At 41.0% G+C, this 26,247-nt stretch overlaps 1 protein-coding gene across 1 annotated transcript in view; it reads right to left on the reverse strand.

The window, feature by feature from the left end:
* lamc1 (laminin, gamma 1) overlaps nt 1-26,247 on the reverse strand; it is a 185,870-nt gene that overhangs the window by 62,315 nt on the left and 97,308 nt on the right. The window contains exons 3-6 of the mRNA XM_055642147.1: nt 22,068-22,198; nt 6,938-7,104; nt 3,263-3,451; nt 2,093-2,210 (exon numbers count right to left, since the gene is read on the reverse strand). Coding sequence (XP_055498122.1) covers nt 2,093-2,210; nt 3,263-3,451; nt 6,938-7,104; nt 22,068-22,198 — 605 coding nt within the window. The remainder of the gene's footprint in view (nt 1-2,092; nt 2,211-3,262; nt 3,452-6,937; nt 7,105-22,067; nt 22,199-26,247) is intronic.

The following is a 26,247-nucleotide window of genomic DNA, read 5'->3' on the forward strand; positions in this document are numbered from 1 at the left end:
TGTAACTAAGAAAATACATTAAAGGCTGTGCAATAGATGTTTTACACATGATTTATAGCAAGGTATTTTGTCAAGTCTGGCATGGTAGGTTGGTGTAAAATATTAAGGCATATGGGATTGCACGAGCTTGAATCCAAAAATGGCTTGTGATGGGACAGAGATTGGTGGTGGAAGAATGCTCTTCCGATTGGAAGTCTGTAATCAGCGATGTATTACAAGAAATAGTGCTAGAAAACTAGTTGCTTGTGATATCATAATCATATTTTATTAGCCAAGTATGTTTTGCAACATACAATAAATTTCATTTGCCATATAGCCATATTAATAAAAAGCAACAGAACACACAAAATACATTTTAACATGAACATCCACCACAGTGACACCTCCGCATTCCTCACTTTAATGGAAGGCGATCAAGCTCCTGCATCGGGGGGGGGGGGGGGGGGGGGGGGGGGGGGGGTTAATCTCAGCTCCCCGCGCCGAGCGATCTATCCTGGGTCGGGGCTACTCGAATGTCATGCGGCTTTTGGAGCTCCCGACGACAGTCTCAACCTGAGACTGCGAGCTCTCGATGGTAAAATCCGCAGGTTGGAGCGTTGATCCCAGACAAAGAATCGGCTCCGATGGTAAGTCCACGTCCCCGCGGTGGAGCTCAAAGTCAGTCCTGAGCAAGGCCTCCAGCTCCACGATGTTAGACCACAGAGAGACCAGAGATACGAACCGGAAAACAATCGCATCTCCGGCAAGGTAACAGATTGAAAAAAAGTTTCCCCCAACCCCCCCCCCCCCCACATAAAACAAACCAGACAACATTAACACCAACTTTTAAAACACACTAAAAATAAAAAATAAAAAGACGAAAAAGGACAGACTGTAGGCGAGGCTGCCATCGAAGCGTCATCCGGTGGCATATATATTAATGACTTCAATGTAAATGTAGGAAGCATGATTTGTAAGTTTGAGGATGACACAGTTGCTGGTATACACTGGATGTAATCAAGAGAGAGTTGGATTTAGCTCTGGGCTAACGGAATCAAGGGATATGGGGAGAAAGCAGGAACGGGATACTGATTCTGGATGATTAGCCATGATCATATTGAATGGCGATGCTGGCTCAGGGGCGAATGGCCTAGTACTGCACCTATTTTCTACCTTTCTATTGTGGATAGTAGGGAAGATTGTCTAGACGACAGCAGAGTACAGATCTGAAGGGAAGTTATGCAGAGAGTTGGCAGGTGGAATTTAATAACGATTGTCTAAGGAAAGTTGATGAACAGCGAGACGTTGGGGTTCAAATACATTGTTCCCTGAAAATGGCAACACAGTAGGTTGGACTGTGAAGGCAGCATGTGGCATACTTCCTCATATAGGTTGAGGCACAGAATATAAAAGTTGGGACTATATTTTGCAATTTTACGAAGAGCTGGGGGTATTATGAGCTATTCTGTTTGCCATAATATAGATAGGATGTAGTTGCACTGGAGCGGGCATATTAGATTCACCAGCTCGTTACCTGGATTGGAGGACTTCACTTCTGGGGAGAGAAAAGAAAAGGTTTGCTTCCCCTGGAATGGAGGATGATGAAGGTGACCTGAACAGTTGTATAGAAAATTATGAGGGGCATATAGGGGTAGATTTCAGAACAAAGGGCATACATTTAAAGCGAGGTAAAGGTGTTAAAAGGAGATTTCAGAGGATTTATTTTGTTAAACAGAGTGTGGTTGATATCTAGAATTCTCTGACAGAGAAAGTGGTAAAATCAGATACAATTACTACATTTAAGAGCTTAGGACAGGCATTTATTTGGAAAGACATGGAAGGACACAGATCTAATGGGGTTAAACGAGATTGCTGTCAATGAGCAAAAAGGTCAGCGTGAACATTGTTTCTATGGTATACCACTATGACTCTACTGAAAGTTTGGGGTAGGTCTGCTGGGTGTGGAAAGCAATCCACAAGCAGAATGTATTAATTAATATTAGTGAGCAACTACATGACTACTATTATATCATATATTTGCCTCATTACAAGTTATCTCAGTATGCTTTCTTTACAACAGCAAATTAATAAAAGGTAATGAAACTATTATCACCTGCATCCTGCTTCAGTTAGTGAATGGTAGGCAGGTTGGCAATGATCACATTTATCCCCCATCACTCCTGGCTTACAGCTGCAACGACCATAGATATCACAATGTGTGCTAATAGAACCTTTAAAGTAAACAAAAGCAAATACAAGTTGCCCATCTAAAACACAAATCATTTTCAGAATCCAGGTGAACAGAAAGATAAATAAAAGAGTATCTTAGCAGTCGCAAGACAATAAATAAACTGAACTGTGACTTCGGAGAGGACAGGGAAGTGAGCAAAAAAAAAAAGGATTCAAAAGGTTTAACTGCATCCTAAAGCAGTATATAAACAATATAAATAGGATATAGCTACTGATGGAAATATGTGCACATGCTCACAGAGGGATCATTGCATACCATGGAAATATGGAGAAAACCCAGCAGTATAATCTAAGCCCAGGGTCAAATGACACAATAACAATTTTTTTTAAATAATGCACGTCTGCGCACAAGCACGTGTGTGATGGTGATCACTGAGGAATGAATGTCATCAATCACTTTAGTACTTCTCATCAACTTCTGCTTTAATCATTTAAAATCCTAAATCAAAACATTTTTTGCTAGGCAGGAGTAATTAAGGATATGGATGGAAGTGAGATACAACCGGCCGGGATCTCACTGCATGGTGGAACGGCTTAGAGAACAAAATAGATTATTCCTACTTCCATGTTTTCTTCGTTGTCTTTTGACTACAGATGTTGCATCTATTTGACACAACCAGAGCATTCATCAGAATCTCTCTGATAGATCTTGAGTGATTTGCATTATAATGCAGGTATGTGACTAGTTATGGATTTTGTAGAGAGTAGCAGGTCAGAAGAGCAGCAGTACATAGTGGGAGGAATGGAGACAAGAGACTGCAAGTGCTGGAGTCTTGAGCAAAAACAAAAGTCCTGGAGGAACTCACTGGGTCAGGCAGCATTTGTGGAGGGAAGTGGACAAACAATATTTCAGTTTGGGACCCTTTATCAGGCTGATGGAGTAGGGGAGAGAAAGCTGGAGGAGATGAGGGTGGGGCAAGATACTGTTGAGGGGGTGTGATTGCCAGATGGATGGAGATGGCAACACAGGGTTGAGGCGACATGGACACAAAAAAAAGATTAAATATATTTTTTAACTACAGCTTAAACTTACCCACTGGGCTACAATTGCAGGGTAAGCACGGAGCATCTGGAGCCTGGCGGTAGAAATTGTCCCTGCACCTCTCACAGTTGGGACCGTCAGTGTTCTCAATACAGTTGCGGCAGTGACCACCTTGTCCTGTGGCTCGATAAAGCTCAGAGTCAAAGTAGCATTCTGCAGATTTGCCATGACAATTACAGGCTGCAAAGAACAGAAATGAATTACAGGACATTTATAAAACAACATCTGTTCATTTCCTAAACAGCATCACAAAAATCAATCAACTGATTATGACTGTGGGAATGTCCTACAATACCTTAGATTACACTTTAATAGAAAATAGCATGACACATTAATGGATGATTGTCTCTTTTTACAAAACTTCTACTAAAACCAAATTTTAAGCACATTTTGATTTTTCTGCTGAGTTGCTAAATGGTCTCAATAACTTTTTTTGCGTGATGGACATATGATAGGTTGTGGCTCTTAACTGTGCCGTGAACTTTGTTGATTTTGCCACTGAGTGTACAACCGGATGTCTCTATTTATATCCTCATTTTATGCAATTTAGCTTTATTTTAAATATTTACATGTAATGCTTCTAACATATTATACAGCAAAACTCTTGATAATCTGCTTTTCCATTGTTCAATTATCCAGATGGTTTGGAATCTAGCTTACCAGGTGCTCACTTCAAACTCACTGGGGACCTTTTCCTGCAATACCTGAAATGTATTAGGCTCACTTATCATACTACTTAGATGCATAATGTCCAATAATGGGAATTAATACAGCATTGGAGTACGAGTAGGATTAATATTCTGGAAAATCTGCCAGTCTAGCAAAGTCCTGAGGATGCCAGATAATCTGACTTTACTGTAATTATTTAAAAATATGATATATCTAACTAGGTATTTAACAGAAAGTTTCTTGTCCAACAAAGCAGATTTGTTTCCGACTCCGCCATATAACTTTCTCACTATGCCTTCTGACAAGCAAACAGAACTGATTCCAATGAGTAATTTGGACAAAGATTTGACAGCTGAGTGCACGAGGACAGGCATCAAAAAAGATAACGAAGCAGATTCAAGTTAATGTCAAGTGAACATCTATTATCAGGCGACAGTGAGAAAAGCAATCAAGTCACATTCGGCTCTGAAAGTTATTTGAAATGTCTTCCACTTTCTCCATCCTTTGTTGGATTGATAGAGGCTGAAATGAGGCAGTAGTAGGCTGAAAAGACTTAGTAGTAGAATTTAAACTTCAGGATAACTTCCAATCTAATTCATTGATAAAACGACAATACTAAATTAATTAATAATTAGGTTAGCTTCAATGATATGTCAATCGATTTCCCTGCTAAGAGAAAGGGGGGATTGCAGGGATTATTGGAAAAGTTAATTGTACATTGTAAAGGAAGTTATAACAGTATATATACGTACATAATCCCAGGTCAATTTAAAATACATCCTTAACCAACACTAAGCATATAGAATGCGAGGCACAGCCTCCACTCTAAAGTTAAACATCTAATTGACTTGAATAGTTACAAATTCTGCCAAATACAAGACTAGACAAATCAAATCAACTGCAAGAAAGTATTAAACTCCAGGGTCCTTTTCCCCCCCGACAACATTTTTGTGATTTTTTTCCATGCCCATAAGTGTCTTCACTGATTATGTCTACATGTGAACATAGAAAATACAACTCAGCAAGCCCGTCAAACTGGAGACCATCACAGGGACTGATTTGGTTTCACCCACGAAGTTCACATGCATTTAATTTTAGTCAGCATTCACAAATAGAATCAGTGTCTAACTTTCTCAAGCAACATGGAGGAAAACTAAGCACCCACACTAACCCGACCTACAGCATCATCTTGGATAAAAGGAAAGCTGACCCATGCAGAGGATTCTACCTGTCATAGAGGGTGCTTCCTAGCATTTTTAACAATGCAAGATATTAAAATGTCTGAACGATCAGGCAATGTTTTAATTTCACTTTTAAATGGATAAAATGCTGTTAACAAAAAAAAAATCACACATTTTGCTGCCTCATTCACCATCTTGTATGTGGTAAGTTAACATGCCTTAACAACTGAAATTAGAACTTGAGACCACATTTCTAATTATGCTCTTTCACATGTTGAGTGCCACCTGTGAGCATAATATACTCTGGTCGGTACATTAACAATGAACAAGGTGACCACTTCCTGGGCTTGCTGTACAGGGACTACAAAGGGTGTTAAGATATCAACCAGGAAAGTTTTCATTTGAAAATGTCCCCACTAATTAACCAAATATCTATCCATCACAAAGCAGGAGGCAAAATCATGGCAGCACTGACAAAATTGTATCTCTATAATGGGGATACTCTCCAGTTTGTTCCATGTTCGATTATAAATCTAGTCTAGTTTAGATTTAAACCAGCATCTGCAGTTCTTTCCTGCACATCTAGTCAATCCAAACTGAGTATGCATGATGTGCAAGGAATGCATCTACACATTTAGCCTCATGGGCTAGCATATCATTTCCTCTACTAATACTAAACCTGAATTTGGACACTGGCTCAATGAGGAGCACAATAAAGCATCTCGGTAGCTGCACCTAGTATAAGGTATCAGCCTGGCAAACTGAAATAAACAGCAACGCAACAGCATAGAATATGCAGACAAGAAATTCCACAATAAAACGATCAGATCAAAACTCTGCTGTTCTGCCACATATAGTTGCCAATAGTGGTGGGTGAATATACAGCTAATGGCTGGCAGTGGCTAAATGAATATGTTCAGCTTCAATAATTGGGGGTCACATTATTGGGTAAGGAGGATGTCACGGCAGTGGTCAGGAATGACATCTTGGATGGTTCGTCCAGTGAGACTATATGGGTGGAGCAAGAAAAGAACAAGAAAGGGATGATCACCTTGCTGGGGGTGTACTATAGGCCCCAAAACAGTCCACGGGAATCAGTAGAGCAAATGTGCCAAGAGATTGCAGGCAAGTCTAATAAGCTTGTCACAGTAGGGGACTTAAACTTTCCCAACATTGACTGGGAATGTCACAGTGCAAAAGGTTTAGATGGGGTGGAATTTGTCAAATTTGTTTAGGGAAGTTTCCTCCGGCAATATTTGGGGGGGGTCTACACAAGAGAGGCCAACGCTTGATCTAGTCGATGAAGTGTTCGTGAATGAGCCTTTTGGAATCAACGACCACTGTTTCATTAGGTTCAAGATAATTATGGATAGGGACAGAGTAGGCCCACGAGATCAAATGCTAAATTGGGGCAAGGCCAACTTTGAAGGCATGAGACAGGAACTCGCTCCAGTTGATTGGAGTGCTGAACCAGTTCATAGCCACAGCACAGTAATTGGAATGCCGAACGGTAGATGAAAAGTGGCTACTTCAGCTTCGGCAAATGACAAAACTTGGGCTCATGGGACCTTGGCACTTCAGCTTAGGCACCAATCAAAAAATTAGCCTTGATATTTTCCAGGATAATTTTGCCTTTTGATCCCTTTTCATTTGTCGGGTGGATCTCATGTTATTGATTCCACTCTCTTTCAGTCCAATAGGATTTCGTAAATTGCCTAGAATGTGTGAAGTTTCAGGAGACAGATTTCCGCCGATCAACAAATCCTGTTAAAACTACTCTGAAATTTTACAAACAATTCATGAATGTTGTACTTACGTAGACACTCGTTAGCATTCTCTGCAGTGGCTCTGCGCCAAGGTCGAGCATTGTAGAAAGGTTGACAAGTTTCACAGTCCACTCCCATCGTGTTGTGTTTGCAGTTGCAAACAATCTTGTTGAAATCATTCCGTATACATTCACTGGCATGACCATAACACTTACACCTGAGATAGCAGGAAGAGATAAAGAAAAATCAAGCATTCTGAGAGCATGCATGATCATGATTAAAGTTTAAATTTCAGTGTTTATAATTCATCGAATGTTACAATAATGGTAAACAATAAAAGCACATATTAAATTAATGATTGTGATTATTTCATGATCTTGAACAAATTTATTATATTTTGTCCCAATGTTTGTGATGACCATAAATGTTGTTGTTAAGCAGCTGATATTTGATATTAAAATCTGTTCCTGATACTCAATCATGTCTGACTAGAATAAAGCCAGCATCCGTCTTATTAAATCTGAACCCAACCTATCATGTTTCTTGGGATGGACAGCCCAATAGTGTTACAATTTACAAGTGGAACAAAAATACCTTCAAACTTTATATTTTTTATGCATCTCTTAAAAGGAAGAATCTTTTATGATGCTCCGCTGAAACATATTTCATGGAACATGCTTGAAACTCACAATAACATCAATGGTTTATTTTAAATGCTGTTGTGCGATTGGTGACCTTTTTCCATTGCTCAACTGAGCAATGGAAAAGGTCACCAATCGCACAACAGCATTCAAGGGAAAGTTAATTTGGTTAAAAGTCTAATATATTTCAGGGCACAAACAGAAGAATGGAAGAAACTGCAGCAAAATCAATAAATATTCTGATTAAAAAAACCAACACACTTTAGTCCAAATGGATACTGCAGTTGATGTTATCATTTCCTTCCCTCTTATCCTTAATATTCTCTGCATAATCACTGCTTTGGGAAAAAGCAATGTGACAGCCAGACTTTAATATAATTACACTATTTACTGCATTTTAGTTTCCTGCTGCTCTGCAATCAGATTGGAAGCATCCGTTTTTAAACATTTTCAAGATTTATTCTTGATTGAAGCTTAAATTCCTCTAAAAATCACAAAAGTTAATCGCAGTTACTTATTTAAACAGAAGCTAATTGAATATATTTTTTTAAATCTAACCCATTGGATCAATTAGGAATGATGGAATGGAACTTTAAAAAAAATTCCATAGTTGAAATTTTCTGAGCTCCTGAGTTGTTTTCACTCCTTAGGCAATACACTTGAAACGATCCAACTTGAAAAGATGCTGAAAAGGATATTCACTGGCCACATTCCTTGGACTTTAATCGTGTACATGCTGTTACAAAGCAACTTAAAAATGTTGTGTTACAATATGAAATAAATGAGTAAACAAAAATGTGTTCTTTATTTAATGTCGATGTGACCTTTTGTAAATTAGCTGATTTATATAGTAAGATAACTGTGCCTCACGGTCACCCCAACTGGCACAGTTATTTACAGCTCAAAAACGGGCCGTTTTCGCGGTTTTTAACAGGTGTGAAAGTGCGCGTTTTCAGCATCAATAACATGTACCGGAAGTGACGCTTGTACCCCAGTTGGATTTTGCGGTCACGTGGGCGAGGATCTATGATCCAGTGACCATTCGTGAAATCACCCTATTGAGAAGTGCTGAAAATAATATCCAAATATATTCGAATGAAACAAAATATGTCTGATAGCCTTATTCCCATTTTTCCTATTATTTTGACAATTATTTCCTTTTTTATCTACCAAGACCAACAAACTCCACTGGCCATCTGGCCACCCACAAGGCCCCAATACCAAACCTTGCTGCACTGGCTCCCAATCCCTCAACATCTGGAATCTTTACTCCACACTTTCAAAACCCAGACTTGTCACATTTACCTCCAAGCTTCATCCTTTAACCCTTCCTGTATTTTTTAGACCTCACTATTTATGCCGCCCTCAGCCCTTTTAATTTAATACTTAAATAGTTGAAAATTGGTCAATAAAAGGCAGTTGATGGAATGTATTTGAAGTTATTGAGAGTGATGAGAGGGGAGATTCATGGGGTCTGCATTTTTGTATTTATTTCAGCATTGGCAAGGAGACTGCAGCCAATGTTGTAAGAAGGGAAATTGAGCCAAACCAAGAAATCATAAACTGTTGAGCCAACATCAGTTGTCAGGAGATTACTCTTCGACTCTCAGTGATAAGATCTACTATCATTTGGAAAAGTATATTTACTAGGGACAGTTAGCATGACCTGTGCAAGGAAGGCTACGTTTTACAAACTTCATTGAGTTTCTTGATGTGACAAAAAGACTGATGAAGGTAGGGCGGTGGATGTTGTATACAAGGACTTCAGGAAAACTTGACAAGATCCCTGATGGTAACTGATTCAGAAGATTAAGGCCCATGCAATCTGTGGATATTTAGTAAGACTAGATTCAAAATTGGTTTGGTCATAAAGACAGGGCGTACCAGAGTAGGGGTGGTATTCTGTGACCAGTTGTGTTCCACAGGATCAGCATTGGTAACCCTGGTGTTTGTGATAGAGATATGGGTGTTTCCGTAAATACAGCACTTAAAAGAAACAGCAGGTCTCCAAACTTCCAGGTTATTTTCCTGTTTTTTATGTAATATTCCCATTGTTTCAAATCCTGTATTTTAAGTAGTATAGATCATGGTGTATAGCCAAAATAATGAGATGAAGCAAAAATAAATAATCTGGAGAAAAGGAATAAGTGATGTTCTGGGTCGGCGGCGGCAGCTCCACCTTCCGCACCCTGCCCGCCCTCATAGTGGCCGCTGCGTACCACTCCGCCAATGGCGATAACAACTTCCGAGGCCGGGATGAGGGAGGAAGGAGGGGCCCCTTTCCGCCGTCTGAAGCATCTGCACCACTCAGCCCCGCACCTTCCTGTTGGATGGCGGAGGAGAGGAGGCGGTTGCGAGGAGATCCCAACTGCCTCCCCCTTTGGCGGCGGCACTTGGCGGTGGACAGGGACGGCCAAGGCAGAGGGGTGATGATGCCGATGTTGTTCGAGGAGCGCTGACCTTCCTTCCTCCCCACCTCCCCTGCCCCTTCTCTCTCTCTCTCTCTCTCTCTCTCTCATACACCGCCTCCACCCCCTTATCCTGGGACCCCTCCTCTCCATCCCGCACTAATCCCCATTCCCGCCTCTATTCAGTCCTCACTTACATCCCCTGTGCTCCCCTCCTCATCTACCCCCCCTCCCCCCCCCCCGATCTATTCATCCTGCATTGATCTCCCTATCCACCTCACATTGATTCTCCTGCCACTCCCTATCCATCCTACACTGGTCCCCCAATTCATCCTGGACTGACCCCCCTTCCCATCCACCCTGCATTGCTCCCACCGTTCATCCTGTACTGATGCCCCCCCCATTCATCCTGTACTGAATCTCCCATTCATCCTGCACTGAACTCCCGATCCATCCTGTACTGATACCCCATTCATCCTACACTGATCCCACCATTCATCATGCACTGATCCCCCCCCATCCATCTTGTAGTGAACCCTCCCAGTCATCCTGCACAGACCCTCCCGATCCAAACTGTACTGAACCCCCCATTCATCCTACACTGATCCCCACCCATTCATCCTGTACTGATCGCCCCCATCCATCCCGCACTGATCCCCCCATTCAACCCCCACTGACATCCCCTGTGCTCTCCCCTCACCATTTTACATACTCCAACCAACACGCACTAATTCTCCTGCCTCAATCCATCCATCCCGCCCCCATCGCCTTCTCAACCCCCCCCCCCCCCCCCTCCCCATCCTGCACTGATTCACCCCCTCCCACCGACCCTACTGCGCTGGAAATGTTGTCAGAGCGAACATTGACTATGTTTGATAACGGAATTCAATCAAATGAGTTTTAATTCCCAATGTTATTATTTGTTTTAATCCATAAAGATGTATTAATTAAACGGTGAACACGTGAAACATTAAAACCTCAGTGTTCGATTGTCAGCTACCATTGACACGTTATTACAGAATTCATTTTAACAGCAAATCAATGTTCTTAATATGGAGTATCAGTACTGTAGTTATTTAATGAGCAACGTTCACAACTATACGTTGAATTTATCCAGGTTTTACTTCTGCAGTCGGTCATATACATCACAAATTTGGTCAGGAGATATTTCAGTTGAAATTTTAACGCTAATTCTGAAGTAGGAATGATGGAAACAGCTATTATCAATATTTTTTTTTTAATCTGGTGCATGCAAACTGGGTATCTTCATTGTTGTTCACAACACATACATCTAATCTGAATGTCTGGTAATGTGATGTTTTGACACCTTTAAACATACTGCCAAAAGAGCATTTGCTGCAGTTATGTCCTTTGGCCATCTCTTGTCAGTTTGTGTAATGTTTAACCTGTCACATGGGTATAGTCGTTTTAACAGCTATTCTCATAAAATGCCTTTAGAAATTTCCTTGCATCCTGTATCTTTTGTTGTGGATAAATTATATGAAGCGAGAATGTTTATGTATCAATAGCAATAACGACCCATGCTATGGCCATGTCATGATAATTTTCGGTCCTTCATAGAAAAAATGCTTGCATCAATCTGTAGTGGCATGGTTAAGCATATATGTTACCATGTTCCAGGATTTATTGACACAGGTTGATCATATGTTGAATAATGCAACCACACTTTTGTTTGGAAGTGGAAAGAAATAATAAAAATTGCATTAATTGCAACGTGTAAAAAGAGTTGAGATGCTGTATTATAATTTTGCTGCATGTCATTGTGGTATATATCATGTCTTGATTGGTGAAATGTTTAGTTTGTGACTTAATTTGAAGCAGAAATAATATGTGAATGCATCATTGAGTATAATTCCGGCTGGTAACTACGCACTTCATCCGAGCACATTATCGCACGCGTCATGCAAGCCGTCTTAAATGACCACCTAAACTGTCATTTGGCAACCTAAAAAGCTGCCTAGGTTGCCCGGCTGGCAACAGGGAAAAAAAGTTAAGTGAGAGCCTTGTAATATAAATGTTTTCTACATGCCTTGTCTTAACTTCCTCAATAACACTCAGCAGCTTGAATGCTACAAGGTCCAGTAAGGCAGGGTACACCATATATAAATTTAGAAGTCATTAGTGCAGTAGAGGACTTGAAATTTAATTATTTGAATGGCAGCTGAGCTTGTTAACACTTCCATGAACCACGTTGAAGCGACAGGCAACAAAGTACACCAAATCCATTGCTTCTTCTGAGAAAATTCAGCATGTCTCCATCCACACTTACAAATTACTACCGATGCACTATAGAAAACATCATGTCAATAGACCTATCCAAGACAGCAGGAATTTGTAGTGTGCTGCGGACATAGCCCAATCTATTACCCAGACCAGACTCCCCGTCATTGATTCCATCTACACTTGACACTGTCTCAGGAAAGCAGCCAATAAAACCAAGGACCTTTCCTACCCCAGTCATTCCTCCATCTCCCTGCAAGCAGAAGTAACTGATGTTTGAAAACATAGACCGCCAAACTCAAGAACAGCTTTTTCTCCCACTGTTGTCAGACTTTTAAACTGTGCTTCCACAAGCTAGAGTACAGTCCCAATCCCCCAACCAACCTCATTGTGGATATTGGCCCTTTTCTCCGAAACTGTTATGCTACAATGCTGAGAATTATATTCTGCACTCGCTATACCTTTTGTACTTGTGTTTGGCTTAAATAAAGTCGTGTATAGTATTATTGGATTTGATTGGATGGCATGCAAACGAAAGCTTTTCACCATACCTCGGTACATGTGACAGTGATAATCCTAAACCGATTTGAACATGGGGATTCTCACACAGGAGGAATCTGCTAGAACTGGCATGAGCCTGACTCTTCCTACAGTCACACAAGTGGGCATCCTCCACCCTGTTGTGAGTTAGCAACTACCTCTTGGTATTTACCTCACTGATGGGAATGCTCAGTGTCCTTCACTAAATCCTGGTGCATTAACCCTTTTGCCCACAATTTCTGTCCTCTCCAAGAAAATCATAGCTTGTGTAATTTGTATCTAACATGGGAACTGCACCTTTAAATGATCTTGTGCTCTTTAGATATGAATATAGTAAACTGTTAGAACTACTGTTTATTTCAGCCTAGTTCCAATTAGCCAATTTCCAACTTTCAGCAGAGGATCCAAATGGGCTTCAGCACTGGACAGTTCATGTTGAAAACAACAACAAAAGGGCACAAAAAAGGCACACATCTTCGGCAATATTTGCTTCTATTCCCATTTTTAACTATGATGGCTACTAGCCTGAACTTTAACTAACAGGATTATTTTAGTACAGGTCGAACACCGATGGTCCGGCAACTGCTGGTCTGGACCCTCCTCTAATCTGGACAAAATCATGAAGAGAGAACCTGAAATGGCCCCCGGAACTCCCCCCCAAAATGTAGTGCATAGGCCAGATGAGGAGGCCAATCCCGTCCTCATCGACACTCCCATGCCGATCGATGGATCGATTTTGCTGCCTACGGCCGATCCAACCCGTATCCAGACTTCTGGGGGCAACTCGCTAATACCACCCAAGCTGGCCATGCAAGAAATACGCGTTTCGCTCGAAACATAATTTGAATTTGATAGTGTTTTATTTAAGTCGTTAGCAGTCCATGGTGCTTTAGAGACATGGGAAGGGTATAATTAGTGGATCAGAGGTGTATTGGTGCGTCATTATTACATGACCTCTCGTAGTCTGGGGAAACGGATAATATGGGAAGGCTTTGGAACCAAGGGTGTCGGAAAATCGTTCAACCTGTATTTCCAATTTACATTATGAAAACACTCAGGTTGCTTCACAACTGATGATTCAGATATCAAGGCATGAGAGGTAGATCTGGGATGGGATGGTAGAAGGAATGCATTTGACGTAGCTCTTAGATGATGTGGTTTGGGAAAGGGATTTCAAGAAAAAAATCTGATGACTTCTTCCATCACTCTACTAATTCTTGTGAAGAGGCTGTTAAAAATTAAAAAATAAATTACCTCTCATCTGAGTAGGACATCCCAGTCACTTTGTTGAAAGGATGCAAACTAGTAATAATAACTACCCAAAAGTTCCCTGCAACCGATCTCACCAGTAAACTTACTCAATGACTTTTAGAACATCAAATCGCTAAGAGATTTCAGAATATAGTGACAAAGTTCAATAGGCTGAATAACTAATGACTAATTTTATCCTTAGTTTATCACTGTAACTGCAGTGAGTTGAATCATTACATTGCTGATACAAGACTATTTGACACCTGATAATATTAACCATTAATGTCTGCATTTACAATTGTTCCCATAAGGCAAAAATTGTCTAAAATTCTGAAATGAAAGTAATTGTTGCAATTCCAGTTCAATGAATGATATTCATAATTCCTTGCTTTCCTGCTATGACATTTACAAAGGTTACTCTCAGTATCACTACTCAGTAAGATCATGAAACAAAATAGAACACAAAATCATTGAGAACTGGCTAAACATCTTCTGCATCTCTCACATGGAGAATCATTTTGCTGAAGGTTTCAATCTGAAGGTATACAGTCTCTGGTTTATAGTGAAAATGATAATTATTTATAGCTTGTTTACTCCTGTTCCCAACACAAAAAGCTGAAATTATAATACCACTTCCCATTAATAAAGAAAACATATTGAATTGAACACCAATAACTACAGAGTTGAACGTTTAGTCTAGCAAGACAGAACGGATTTAGCAGAACCAATCAAGAATCAGTTCATCAGGAACTGTATTTATTCCACTGATACATAAAATGTAATATTTTCCATGACAAAATAAGAGGAGTAGAATTTTATTGTAAGCACTACATATTGTAATAACATTTGCGGGGGGGGGGGGGGGGGGGTGTCAAAAATGCTTGAGGAGTGCCTATCTATCACCCCCTTTCCTTGATAAAATCCTCAGCCACAACTCATGGCTCCAGATATAGATTATTCTTAGGTCCCTAAGGAGCCCCACTTTTCCTATGGCTACCTTATTGTTCCTGATATCGTAATAGAATGTCTTGGGATTCTCCTTAATCTTACCTGCTTATGATATTTCATGGCCCCTCTTCTCCCCCCTTAATCCCCCCCCCCCCTATTTCTCAAGTGCTCTTCTTTCTATATTCTTCAATTGCTGTTGCTGATTCCTGTCTTTCTTTTTTCCTGATGAGACCCTGGTCACCCAACACTCACTTATCATCCCAAATTTTGCTTTTCATTCTTTCTGGAACATGTTGGGCCTAAACTCCCATTACTTCTATAAAAAAAGATTGAATTCATTAAATGTCATTTTAACCACAAGCATATGCTCCCAGACTATGTTTACCAGTCCTCTCTTATGTTATATAGATCAGCAAAGTAATAATACTAATATAGATGGATTATATTTCAGATGAAGCAATGAATTGTACTTAATTTCTGAGGGGTAAAACGCTTTGGCATCCTCCTCTACTTCATTTTCTTCAAGACATATTTGTTCTACACTTTGTGCTTACAAACTGAAAGTGTTTCCTTCCCATAACACCAATTCTAATCAATAGCAATGTGATCAGTTTGCACATCAGCGTTAGTATACACCTGAACATAAGATGGAAAAGATTCAGGAGAGGATAAAAATAATTAACCCACAATTTTCTCAAACATTTCATCAAGTGATCAATGGTATATATTTTTTTTAATACAGGAAATGTTGTTGGCATGCTGAATTTATAGAGAAGCAGCTTTAATTCCTGGTCAACCTAAGGGCCTGTCCCACTTTCACGACCTAATTCACAATCTCTGCCGAGTTTACCCTTGACTCATATTTGCAGCATGGTCGTCACGAGGCCATAGGTCGTGATGCTAGTCATAGGTACTCGTGGCATCAAGTAGGTCGGGGCGTTTTTCTAGCCTGATGAAAAATGTCCACGAGTAAAAGGGGTTGTGAATTAGGTCGTGAAAGTGGGACAGGCCCTTTAGAACTGGAAAAAGCTGAATCAAGTTCTACGAGGCAGAAACAGGGTGAAGGGGAGCAGAGAACAATAGGATTCATAACAATAAACATGGGGTGATGGCATAAGACAAAACATGATAAAAAGGGACATGTAAAAAAACAAAAAGATCTCAGATTACAGATGAGAGTGGCAGAATCGCCAATTAAATTAGTCGGATTGGTAAATTTAAAAACAATTTTATAAATTGTTACTCCATTGATCTGCTCTATATCAGAGTTTATAATGTTACTGGTTTTAAAGTCTAAGTTTCCAATTAAAATAATTATCGGATGATAACAATGGCAGAATCCATTGTATTTATTTAATTATTTTATTTATTACATAATTACAATAAAACTATTTGTGCACTAAAGACACTGTGGTATCATCTTTCGAACATAGTAGCTTTATTGCATTTATATAACTAACACTATCCAAATATCAATCTTGTAAGTTAGAACATGAACAGCACAGCACAGGAAGTGGCCCTTCAACACAAGTCTGCGTCAAACATGATGACAAACTAATCTCCTCTGCCTGCATGTGATCTATATCCCCCATTCCCAGCATCACCTGGCAGCACATTCCAGCTACTTACCATTCTGTGCAAAAAAAAATTGCCCTGCATCTTTAAACTTTCCCCTTTCTCATCTTAAAGCTAAGCTCCCTAGTCTTCAGGAAAAATCCCCGAGAAAAAGGTTCTGACTGTGTATCCTGCCTGTCTTTCCTTACAGCACCCTCTAATCCAGATAGCTGGAGTAACTCAGTGGGTCAGGCAGCACCTCTGGAGAAAAGGAATAAGTGATGTTTCGAATTGAGACCCTTCTTCAGACTGAGTTGGGGAAAGGGAAACGAGAGATCTAGATGGTAATATAGGGAGATATAGTACAAATGAATGAAAGATATGTAAAAAAAAGTAACGATGATCATGGATCAACTATCACCGTTACAGGCGTACACATGCCCTACCCCCGAACTCTACCTCAGCATCATTGAACCAGACAAAGAAACTCACTAGTATGACACGAGTGAAACTAGTACAACAACTAGGGTTGGGGTGGGATGGAGAGAGACGGGGGATGCAAGCGTTACTTGAAGCTGGAAAAATCAACATTGTTATTGCTGCTGGGTTGTAAGCTGCCCAAGCACATTATGAGGTGCTGTTCCTACATGTGATGGGGAAAAAAAGAGGTGGGGGGGGGGGGGGGGGTATTGGGGGGTGGCACCTTAAATTGGAGAATTCAATGTTCATACCATTGGGTTGGAAACTACACAAGCAGAATACGAGGAGCTGTTCCTCCAATTTGCATGTGACCTCACTCTGGCAATGGTGGAGGCCTGGGATAGAAAGGTCAGTGAAACAATAATGTTGACTCCAAGTTTAAACAAATCAGTTTGGAGTTAAGAGTTTAAACCTTTCATGGTACCCTGGAGTTAAGCTGAAACCTTCCAGTCATGTGCCCAAAACATCACTCAGAATTGAATCTACTATATTATCCCATAGAATGCATTGAGGCATGTAATTTTAGACTCTAAGTTGCATTAGCATCTTAGAGCTTGAAAAAGGAGCAACATTTGCAAATCAAAGGGAAAAAATATGTCATTTAAATCAGGGTATAATTTGAAGTACAATTTCTAAATTAAAATTAGTCATGCAAAAAGCAAGTGTTACAAAGATGTAATAAAACATGTAATAAGTGGTTTAAAGGTTTATTGTAACGTATGCTTTTGCACTCTTTCCCATCACACAGCCAAATATCTCAATATATTACAGGTACTTTACATTTATACATCACATAATATCTGCAATGTTGCTTGCCATTTCACATTTATCCTCTCCTGAAATTAGTTTGCATTCTTTTCAAGGTACATTTGAGTTCATATCTACAAACCTGGAAATTCTGCCCATATATTAATATCTGTACATCATAAAAAACAGAGTTGTAATGTCAGCTATTATGGCAGAGCATTCAGTCTGAAAATCAAGAGTTCATTTCATGTCCCACCTAATTAATTTTTGCATACCTCGACTCCATCCTATCCCCCCCAGTCCAATCCCTCCCCACCTATGTCCAAGACACCTCACACGCTCTTCGTCTCTTCAATTACTTCGGTTTTCCAGGCCACCACTCCCTCATCTTTACCATAGATGTCCAGTTACTCTCACCTCCAACCACCACCAGGCAGGTCTTAATGCCTCCCATTTCTTCCTCGATGCAGAACCAACCAATTTTGTCTACTAATACTCTCCTCTGTCTAGCAGAGCTGGTCCTTAACTTCAACAACCTTTCCTTCGACTCCTCCCACTTCCTCCAAATCCAAGGCGTAGCTATGGGCATTCGCATGGGCCCCAGCTAAGCCAGCCTTTTTGTAGGGTACGTTGAATAATCACTGGTCCAGGCGTACACTGGCCCTACCCCCGAACTCTATCTCCGCATTATTGACGACTGCATTGGTGCAGCCTCCTGCACCCATGCAGAACTCACTGACTTCCCATCAACTTCACGACTGATTTCCATCCTGCACTCTAATTCATTTGGACTATCTTCGACATTTCCCTACCGTTTCTGGATCTCACCGTCTCCATCACAGGAGACACATCTACTACAAACCTACCGACTCCCATAGCTATTTAGACTACACTTCTTCCCGCCCTGCATCCTGTAAAGACTCTATCCCCTACTCCCAATTCCTCCGATTACGCCGCATTTGCGCCCAGGATGAGGGTTTCCTTTCTAGATCTTCGATGCCCTAATTCTTTAGGAAACGGGGGTTCCCCTCTTCCATTATAGATGAGGCTCTCACTAAGGTATCCTCGATATCCCGCAGCTTCACACTTGCTCCTCCCCCCTCCCCCCATTCGCAACTAGTCCCCTTGTCCTCACCATCCACCCCATCAGTTGTTGCATACAGCATATAATCCTCCAACACTTTTGCCATCTCTGCAACTCCCTGGTCAACTCGTCCCTTCCCACCCAAACCACCCCCTCCTCAGGTACTTTCCCAGGCAGCCGCAGGAGATGCAACACCGGTCCCTTTACCTCCCCCCTCGACTCCATCTTCGGACCACAACAGTCTTTTCAGGTGAGGCAGAGGTTCACTTGCACCTCCTCCAACCTCATCAACTGTATCTGCTGTTCCAGGTGTCAACTTCTGTACATCGGCAAGACCAAGCACAGGCTCGGCGAACGTTTTGCTGGACACCTCCGCTCTGTCCGCCTTAACCAACCTGATCTCCCAATTGCTCAGCACTTTAACTCCACCTCCCATTCCCAATCTGACCTTTCTATTCTGGGCCTCCTCCATTGTTAGAGGCCCAGCACAAATTGGAGGAACAGCACCTCATATTTTGCTTGGGTAGCTTATACCCCAGCAGTATGAACATTGACTTCTCTAACTTCAAATAGCCCTTGTTTTCCCTCTCCCTCCATCCCCTCTCCCTTCCCGGTTCTCCCAACAGTCTTACTGTCTCCGGCTACATTCTATCTCTGTCCCGCCCACTCCCCTGACATCAATCTGAAGAAGGATCTCGGCCCATGACGTCACCCATTCCTTTTCTCCAGAGATGCTGCCCGTCCTGCTGAGTTACTCCAGCATTTTGTGTCTATGTTCATTTCTCACCTCTGGTTTCTGTTCCATTACCATATTATTGTCATCATGTTCAACTCATGGACTTTAATATTCCTAACAAGTCCTTTAAATGAATCTTAGTAAAGTATCTTTTTAAAGTCCACAGGCAAGTCATAGGCTCTCTACTTCAATTTCAAATAATTTGACCAGGTTATCTAAAGACGATTTGCTTTTAACAGATCAAAGGTTTTGTTTTTAAATTAACTAATTTTTCAATTTGTTTGTTCCAGATTGAGGATCCAAAGAGTTTCCAACCAAAGAAATTAGTCATATATGTAATCAATAATTCATGAACTAATCCTGCTTTTTAAATAAACCTTCATTGGGTATCACAAATTAACATACACAACTAGTTTTCTCTCAGAAAACAGATTTTCTCTCAGACTATCTTTTTAATAAACATGGTGTTGGTCACGACAAACATTATACTATCTGATTTGTAATTATCTGGTTTGTTATTTCCTCCAGCACAGTTAGCATATCCTAGGGGAAATGAAAAAACACTTTTGGTTGTAGATGTATTGCTATTTCTTATCCAATATTCTTCCACTGGCTTGCATATACAATAAAGATGGATAATAGACTGTGAATTCTGCTAGCATGCATTGTAATTTCCAATAAAGCTTTCACACCCTATGTTCACAAGCAAGTGCTGCATGATAACAACCAAATTCAACCACTAATTACCAATCAATGCACAATACTTGTCAGGTTATGTCCATCTCTAAGTTGTGCAATTTAAATACATTCAACACCAAACAACTTACACTTCCAATGGCATGCCATGAATGTAGATATTAAATAGCTTTTAACTTGCTGATATTTAATAGTCAACTTCCCAAAGAGCCTCCATGGATTATGAATCTAGTATTACACAGAGAACACACCGACTGGGTGCAAAATAGCCTGATTCAGCAACTTAAACGAAGAATGAAGGTGATTACAGAGAGTGGCACGCACAACCCAATCAATCACAGATACTGGTCTGCCCACCATTGAAGGGGCCTGTAGGAAGTGTTGCCTTGAAAAGGCAGTCAATATCATCAAACACCCACACCGTCCTGGCCATGCTCTCATTTCGCTACAACCAACAAGGTGGTGTCACAGGAGCCTGGAAAGTGGTCTAACCTCAGCAAGTATGAACTGTAATGAACTGTGTTTTCAGTTGCACTATGGACTTGATTTTCTTTCTTTACATGCCACTGCTATACCAGACATCAAGCCTGGCTCGCCTGCCGCAGAACCGGGCAAGCCAGGCTTGATGTCTGGAGAGGGAAGTCGTCGAGCCTGGCCCCCTGCTCCCCCCATGGACTAGAACGGAGGGAGTCAGATGTGCGGACCGGTTGTCAGAGGCAGTGCAGTACACCTCGATGATGGAGTGAGCTGCTCAAGGACCTGCAGCTGCCTTGGGCTCAGCTGGACCTGCACCGCTCTAGATGGCTCCCTCTAGACGTGGCCTGCAGTGGCACAGAGCAGGAGAGGACACCAATGGGCAGGCCTGGCCAAGCTGATCCTGCAACGATCATGGCTTTCATGGTCAGGTCAAGAACTCTTGGAGGTGGGGAGAAGGCAGGAACTGATTGGGGATGATCAGCCATGATCACATTGAATGGCGGTGCTGACTCGAAGGGCCGAATGGCCTACTCCTGCACCTGTTGTCTACACCTACAACAACTGGGACTTGAAAATGGCATCAAATCTGACTGTAAACTCTCAGTGTACTATTACTGTATACTTCTACCTTGCTTATCTAAGATGTACCTAATGCTTATGAATAATGATATCTTTATGGAACTGTACACAATAAAATGTATTTCACTGTGCTTCAGTAATGTGACAAATAAAGTACCATTGAATTGAATAAATCATCGCATTTTTGATTATTATATATTCCCAATGTGTATTGTGTTTACTGGCCTGTTGCAAGTACAAATGTAATTGTTCCGTTGACAAAGAAACATCCTTGCCTCCTTCAAGAAGTGTTAAAACCATGCATGTAAACTTCAATCTTTGTTGATGTCACATGTTCCTGGACGTCACATGTCACTATGGCACAAGTGACATCACAAAATAAACCTAAACGAAGCAAAGGCATTTTGAAACATTTGAAATAATCTTACTATTGGCAAAATAGCTGGCATCATCTCCAGTACCAACTCTTTTACGGTATGGTAGGATTGTGGTGGGTGTATGGAACAAGCTGCCAGAGGAGGTAGTTGAGGCTAGGACTATCCCAACATTTAAGAAACAGTTAGACAGGTTCGTTCTGGATAGTTCTGGAGGGATATGGACCAAACGTGGACAAGTGGGACTAGTGTAGTTGGAACATGATGGCCAGTGTGGGCAAGTTGGGCCGAAGGACCTGTTTCCACACTCTATCACTCCATGACTCTCTGATTAGATTTCTTTTCTTTTCGTGCACTTGCTTCATAGAAATGTTTAGCCACAGTTTTAAAAAAAGCAAATGAGAAAAAAGGAGAACAAAAGTACCTTCCACCAACTGCAAAATCTGAAATAGCGTAATAGTAAGACTTCAGAACCTTCGGGTCATTAAACACTTCATCCCCAAAGGTGTTCAACCTATTCAAGGTCACTTTGATGTCGGTTGCTGTCACCCATTCCTGTAAGTGAGCAAAAATTATTAACACTCTGCACGTAAAATTATTGGTCACTAATCAAGAAATTACCCATCAAAAAACAGCCATTAAAACAAAATACTACAAAAACTATTACAATGCATCATGTTCTGCAATGAATTATATTAAAAAATAATTGTATAAATAACCAAAATGGAAAATCGAGCTTTGCCATTATTGCAAAGAGTATAATAAATGATAAGATTTGTTTAGTTCATGTTAAATTGGAGAAATATTGTGTCAGTCAGAGTCTAGAGCCTGGAGACAAGCACGAGAAATGAAAGGAGAGGCAGACCCTTCTGCCCAACTCATCCAAGTCCTCCAACTTTCTTAACCCAGCTAGTCCCACTCAGCTATACCTGTCCTATATCCCTCCAAACTGTTTCTCTCTCCATATACCCATCCAAATGCCTTTTCAATGTCACAATTGTACCCTTCTCTACTAGCTCCCCTGGCAATTCATTCCAGATAACCCACCACCCCCTACTTAAAAAATATCTTCCTCCCCCACCCTGCCCCTTTTAAATCTTTCACCTCGCAACATTAAACCTATGTATTCTGGTTTAAGACTCTCCTACGCTGGGGAAAAGACTGTGGCCATTCACCTTCTGCCTCTTGTGATTTTATAAACCTTAAATAGATCATGCCTCATTTCCTATGCTCCAGGCCTAACCAGCCTCTCCTTATAATTCAAACCCTCCAGTCCCGGCAACATCTTTTATCAATCTTTTTTTTGTATTTGAGGTTTTGATTTCCCCCCCCCCCCCCCCCCCCCCCCCCCCCCCCCCCCCCCCACCTCTCAGATACCTAAAGGCAAGTGATGAATCTCATCACTGATGCTGTCTGCCTTTGCTGAGAGCTGGGCTCCTAGAAACAAAAAGTAGGTCATGTATTCCAGAGTTATGCTATGCGACTTCTCTGTGGTGCAGAGCACATTTGGTCTGTTGATGTTTTCAGTGCACGGTCCATTCTCTCGTATGTTTTGGGGAACAGCTCGACAATGACTTAGTGCCGTTTCCCAATGTGCACAGAAGCAGCTGTTGTCTGCATATTGCAGCTCGGTGTCTCAGGTCAGATTGACCTTGATACTGGAGTGGGGAAACATTGTTTGAGATGAAGTCTTTAATATTGCAATGAGAACGTATGAGGCAAGGGTTGGAGCAATGACATAATAACACAGGTATTGCATCTGCAGTAGAATTGTAGGTTGGAACAGCAGTTTGCTTGCCAACCTGTAATAGATATAGAAATTCCTGAACACAGACAAATTTGTGAAAAATTCTCCAGAGCACCTCAAATGCCAGTGTCAAAAGTCTCTTGTAAGGTTAAAACAAAAAGGCCATGAATAGTGGTTGATACTGCTTCCTGTATATTTCTTGAGATCTGCTGCTCCTTTTGAACAATTGAATCTGCTGCTCGATTTGGGGGCAGCTCCTCTGTCACTGGCAGGGGACAGTTAAAAAGGATGCTGGCAATAATTTCCCCTGGTGCAGAGGATAGTGAGGCCTGTCTATATCACTGCAATTGGATATGCCTTTTTCCAAAGATGGTCTTGATTTATGGCATGTGTGAGATCTTGTGGCATAACCATATCGTCCCCAGATTTGGGGCTGTGAAATTGTTACTAAAGTTGCTAACTGTCAAATTTGGAAACTCGGCAGGAATTTGCATTCCAGAGGCCTTGTCTGTTTCCAGATGACTTGTGGTTTTTCAACGAGACTAGAATGGGTAAAATCGAAGACAAATGCAAAAAGAACAGACTCTTTATTTCTTCCAATTGTTTCTTTCACCTGGTGCTAATTGCATTTATATTCTTGCCTTCTTCATTCCCAGTTCTCAATGTGGTGTGCCTTGAATATTAGGGTCACAATTGGGCCTTGACAATGCTGAAGAAGACACGCATGTCATGACTGTCAGTGTGCTACAAGACCTCCTGAACTCTGCCCACCCATTGGGTCACAAACTTTTGAATGCTTACCTTCGAAAGTGCAATTTTTAATTACATCTGGAAACATTAGAATTCTGCCACTGTAGGTGGAGATTTAGACTGTTTGTGTATCATTGAAACTAGTCCCATTTGCCTGCATTTGGCTTGCAACGGCTCAAAACCTTTCCAATCCACATACTTGTCCAAAGGACTTTTAATTGCTGTTATTGTACCTGCTACGACTACTTCCTCAGGCAGCTCATTCCATATACTCACTACCCTATCTGTGAAAATGTCAACCTTCGCGTTCCCATTAAATCTTTCCCATCTCAGTTTAAACCTATGTCCTCTAGATCTTGATACCCCTACCCTGGGAAAGAGACGCTATGCATTCATCCTATTCATGCTCCTCACGATTTTATACACTGCTAAGATCACTCCTCAGCTTCCTGCATACCAAGGAATAAAGTCCTAACTTGCCAAACCTTTAGGCCCTCAAGTCCTGGCAACATCCTCACAAAAATCTTCTCTTCATTCGTTGATGATTAATGGGATCTTTCCTAAAGCTGGAGCTGGTTGACCAAAACTGAATACAATATTCCAAGTGAGGCCTCACCAATTTCTTGCACAATAACACACCTAGTGCTCTACTGGGTTTGGCTATATACTTCAAAATTGTAAAAGGTGGCCAACGCAATTATGCTACATTTATTTACCATTTTGTTATTTTTTAAATGAAATACTTCTAGCTACATGGCGTAAAACTGACAGGAATGTAATTGATGGCGAGTGCTATGTAAAGCAACTGACTCGCATTCGTTGAATTCACACACATGCAAAGCAGAAGCATTTATCCAGGAAAACAAGTCTCCCATTCACATAGTGCATAATCTGGGTTCTATGCTGTCACCAAGAGAACAGGGGCTAACTATACCTGAAAGTAAATCTGCTTCTACCTATCATTTAACATTACTGACTGCCAAAAAAAAAGACCAAGTATTGGCTTTTACCTGAGGAATTTGTTCTATACTCTTCATTGAACACAAATTCTAGCAGTACAATTCATGTTACAAATTAATATAACATTTAACTAAAATGGTAATAATGCCCACAAGGTCTCCTGAAACATTGCATGGTCAAATAAAGTGGTCTTTATAATTACCACAAAATTCCATGGTAAAAATTCCTGGCCATTGGACAACTGTAACATTTAACAGTAATAAACGGCAACAATTCTAGGGGAAATATTATCAGCATGATTTATACGACTCCACAATTTGAAATGAGATTATGAGCAAAATGCAACAAGGTGTAGACATCCCAGTCAGCGTCAATGTTGTCAAAGTGGAGATGATCGAGAGTTTCAAGTTTTTACACATAATTATCACCAGTTTCTCCCAGATTAACCACATCGCTGCTTTGGCTAAAAAAGCACACCAACGTTTCTACCTCCTCAGAAGACTCAGGAGATGCAGCGTGTCCTATGACTCATACCAACTTCGATAGATGCATGGTAGAAATTATCCTCTCGGGGATCATTACAGCTTGGTTTGGCAAAAGCTCTGACCAAGAAATTGCTGAGAGTTGTGGATGTAGGCCAGTCCATCATACAAAGCAACCTCCTTTTGCCCCCACACCCTAACCGCTGCCTATCCACACTTCACGCTGCTTCGGCAAAGCAGCCAGCATAATCAAGGACCTATTTCACCCTAGTCATTCTCTATTCTCCCCTCCACTGGGCAAAATATATAAAAGCTTGGAAGCAAATACCAGATTCAGGAACAATTCTACTGTTATCATTCTACTGAACTGGCCTCTCTCTCATACGCCTAGGGTGTAGTCCTGATCTCCCAACCAACTTCATTTTATTTTATCAACACTTTCCCTGTAATTGCAATGCTTTAATACTATATTCTGTACTCTGGTATGTTTATCTTCGCATGACCCATTGTCCATGTGTATTACTTGTGGATTGCTTTGATTGTACTCAGATCTAGCAATGATTTGACTGGATGGGATGCAAACAAAGTTGTTCACTGTATCTCGGCACAAATGACAATAAAAATGTACATGCACATTGATGATCATTAACTAGAGAAGTCTAATT

This window comes from Leucoraja erinacea, chromosome 10, assembly GCF_028641065.1.
Source record: "Leucoraja erinacea ecotype New England chromosome 10, Leri_hhj_1, whole genome shotgun sequence".
Taxonomy (NCBI): Eukaryota; Metazoa; Chordata; class Chondrichthyes; order Rajiformes; family Rajidae; genus Leucoraja; species Leucoraja erinaceus.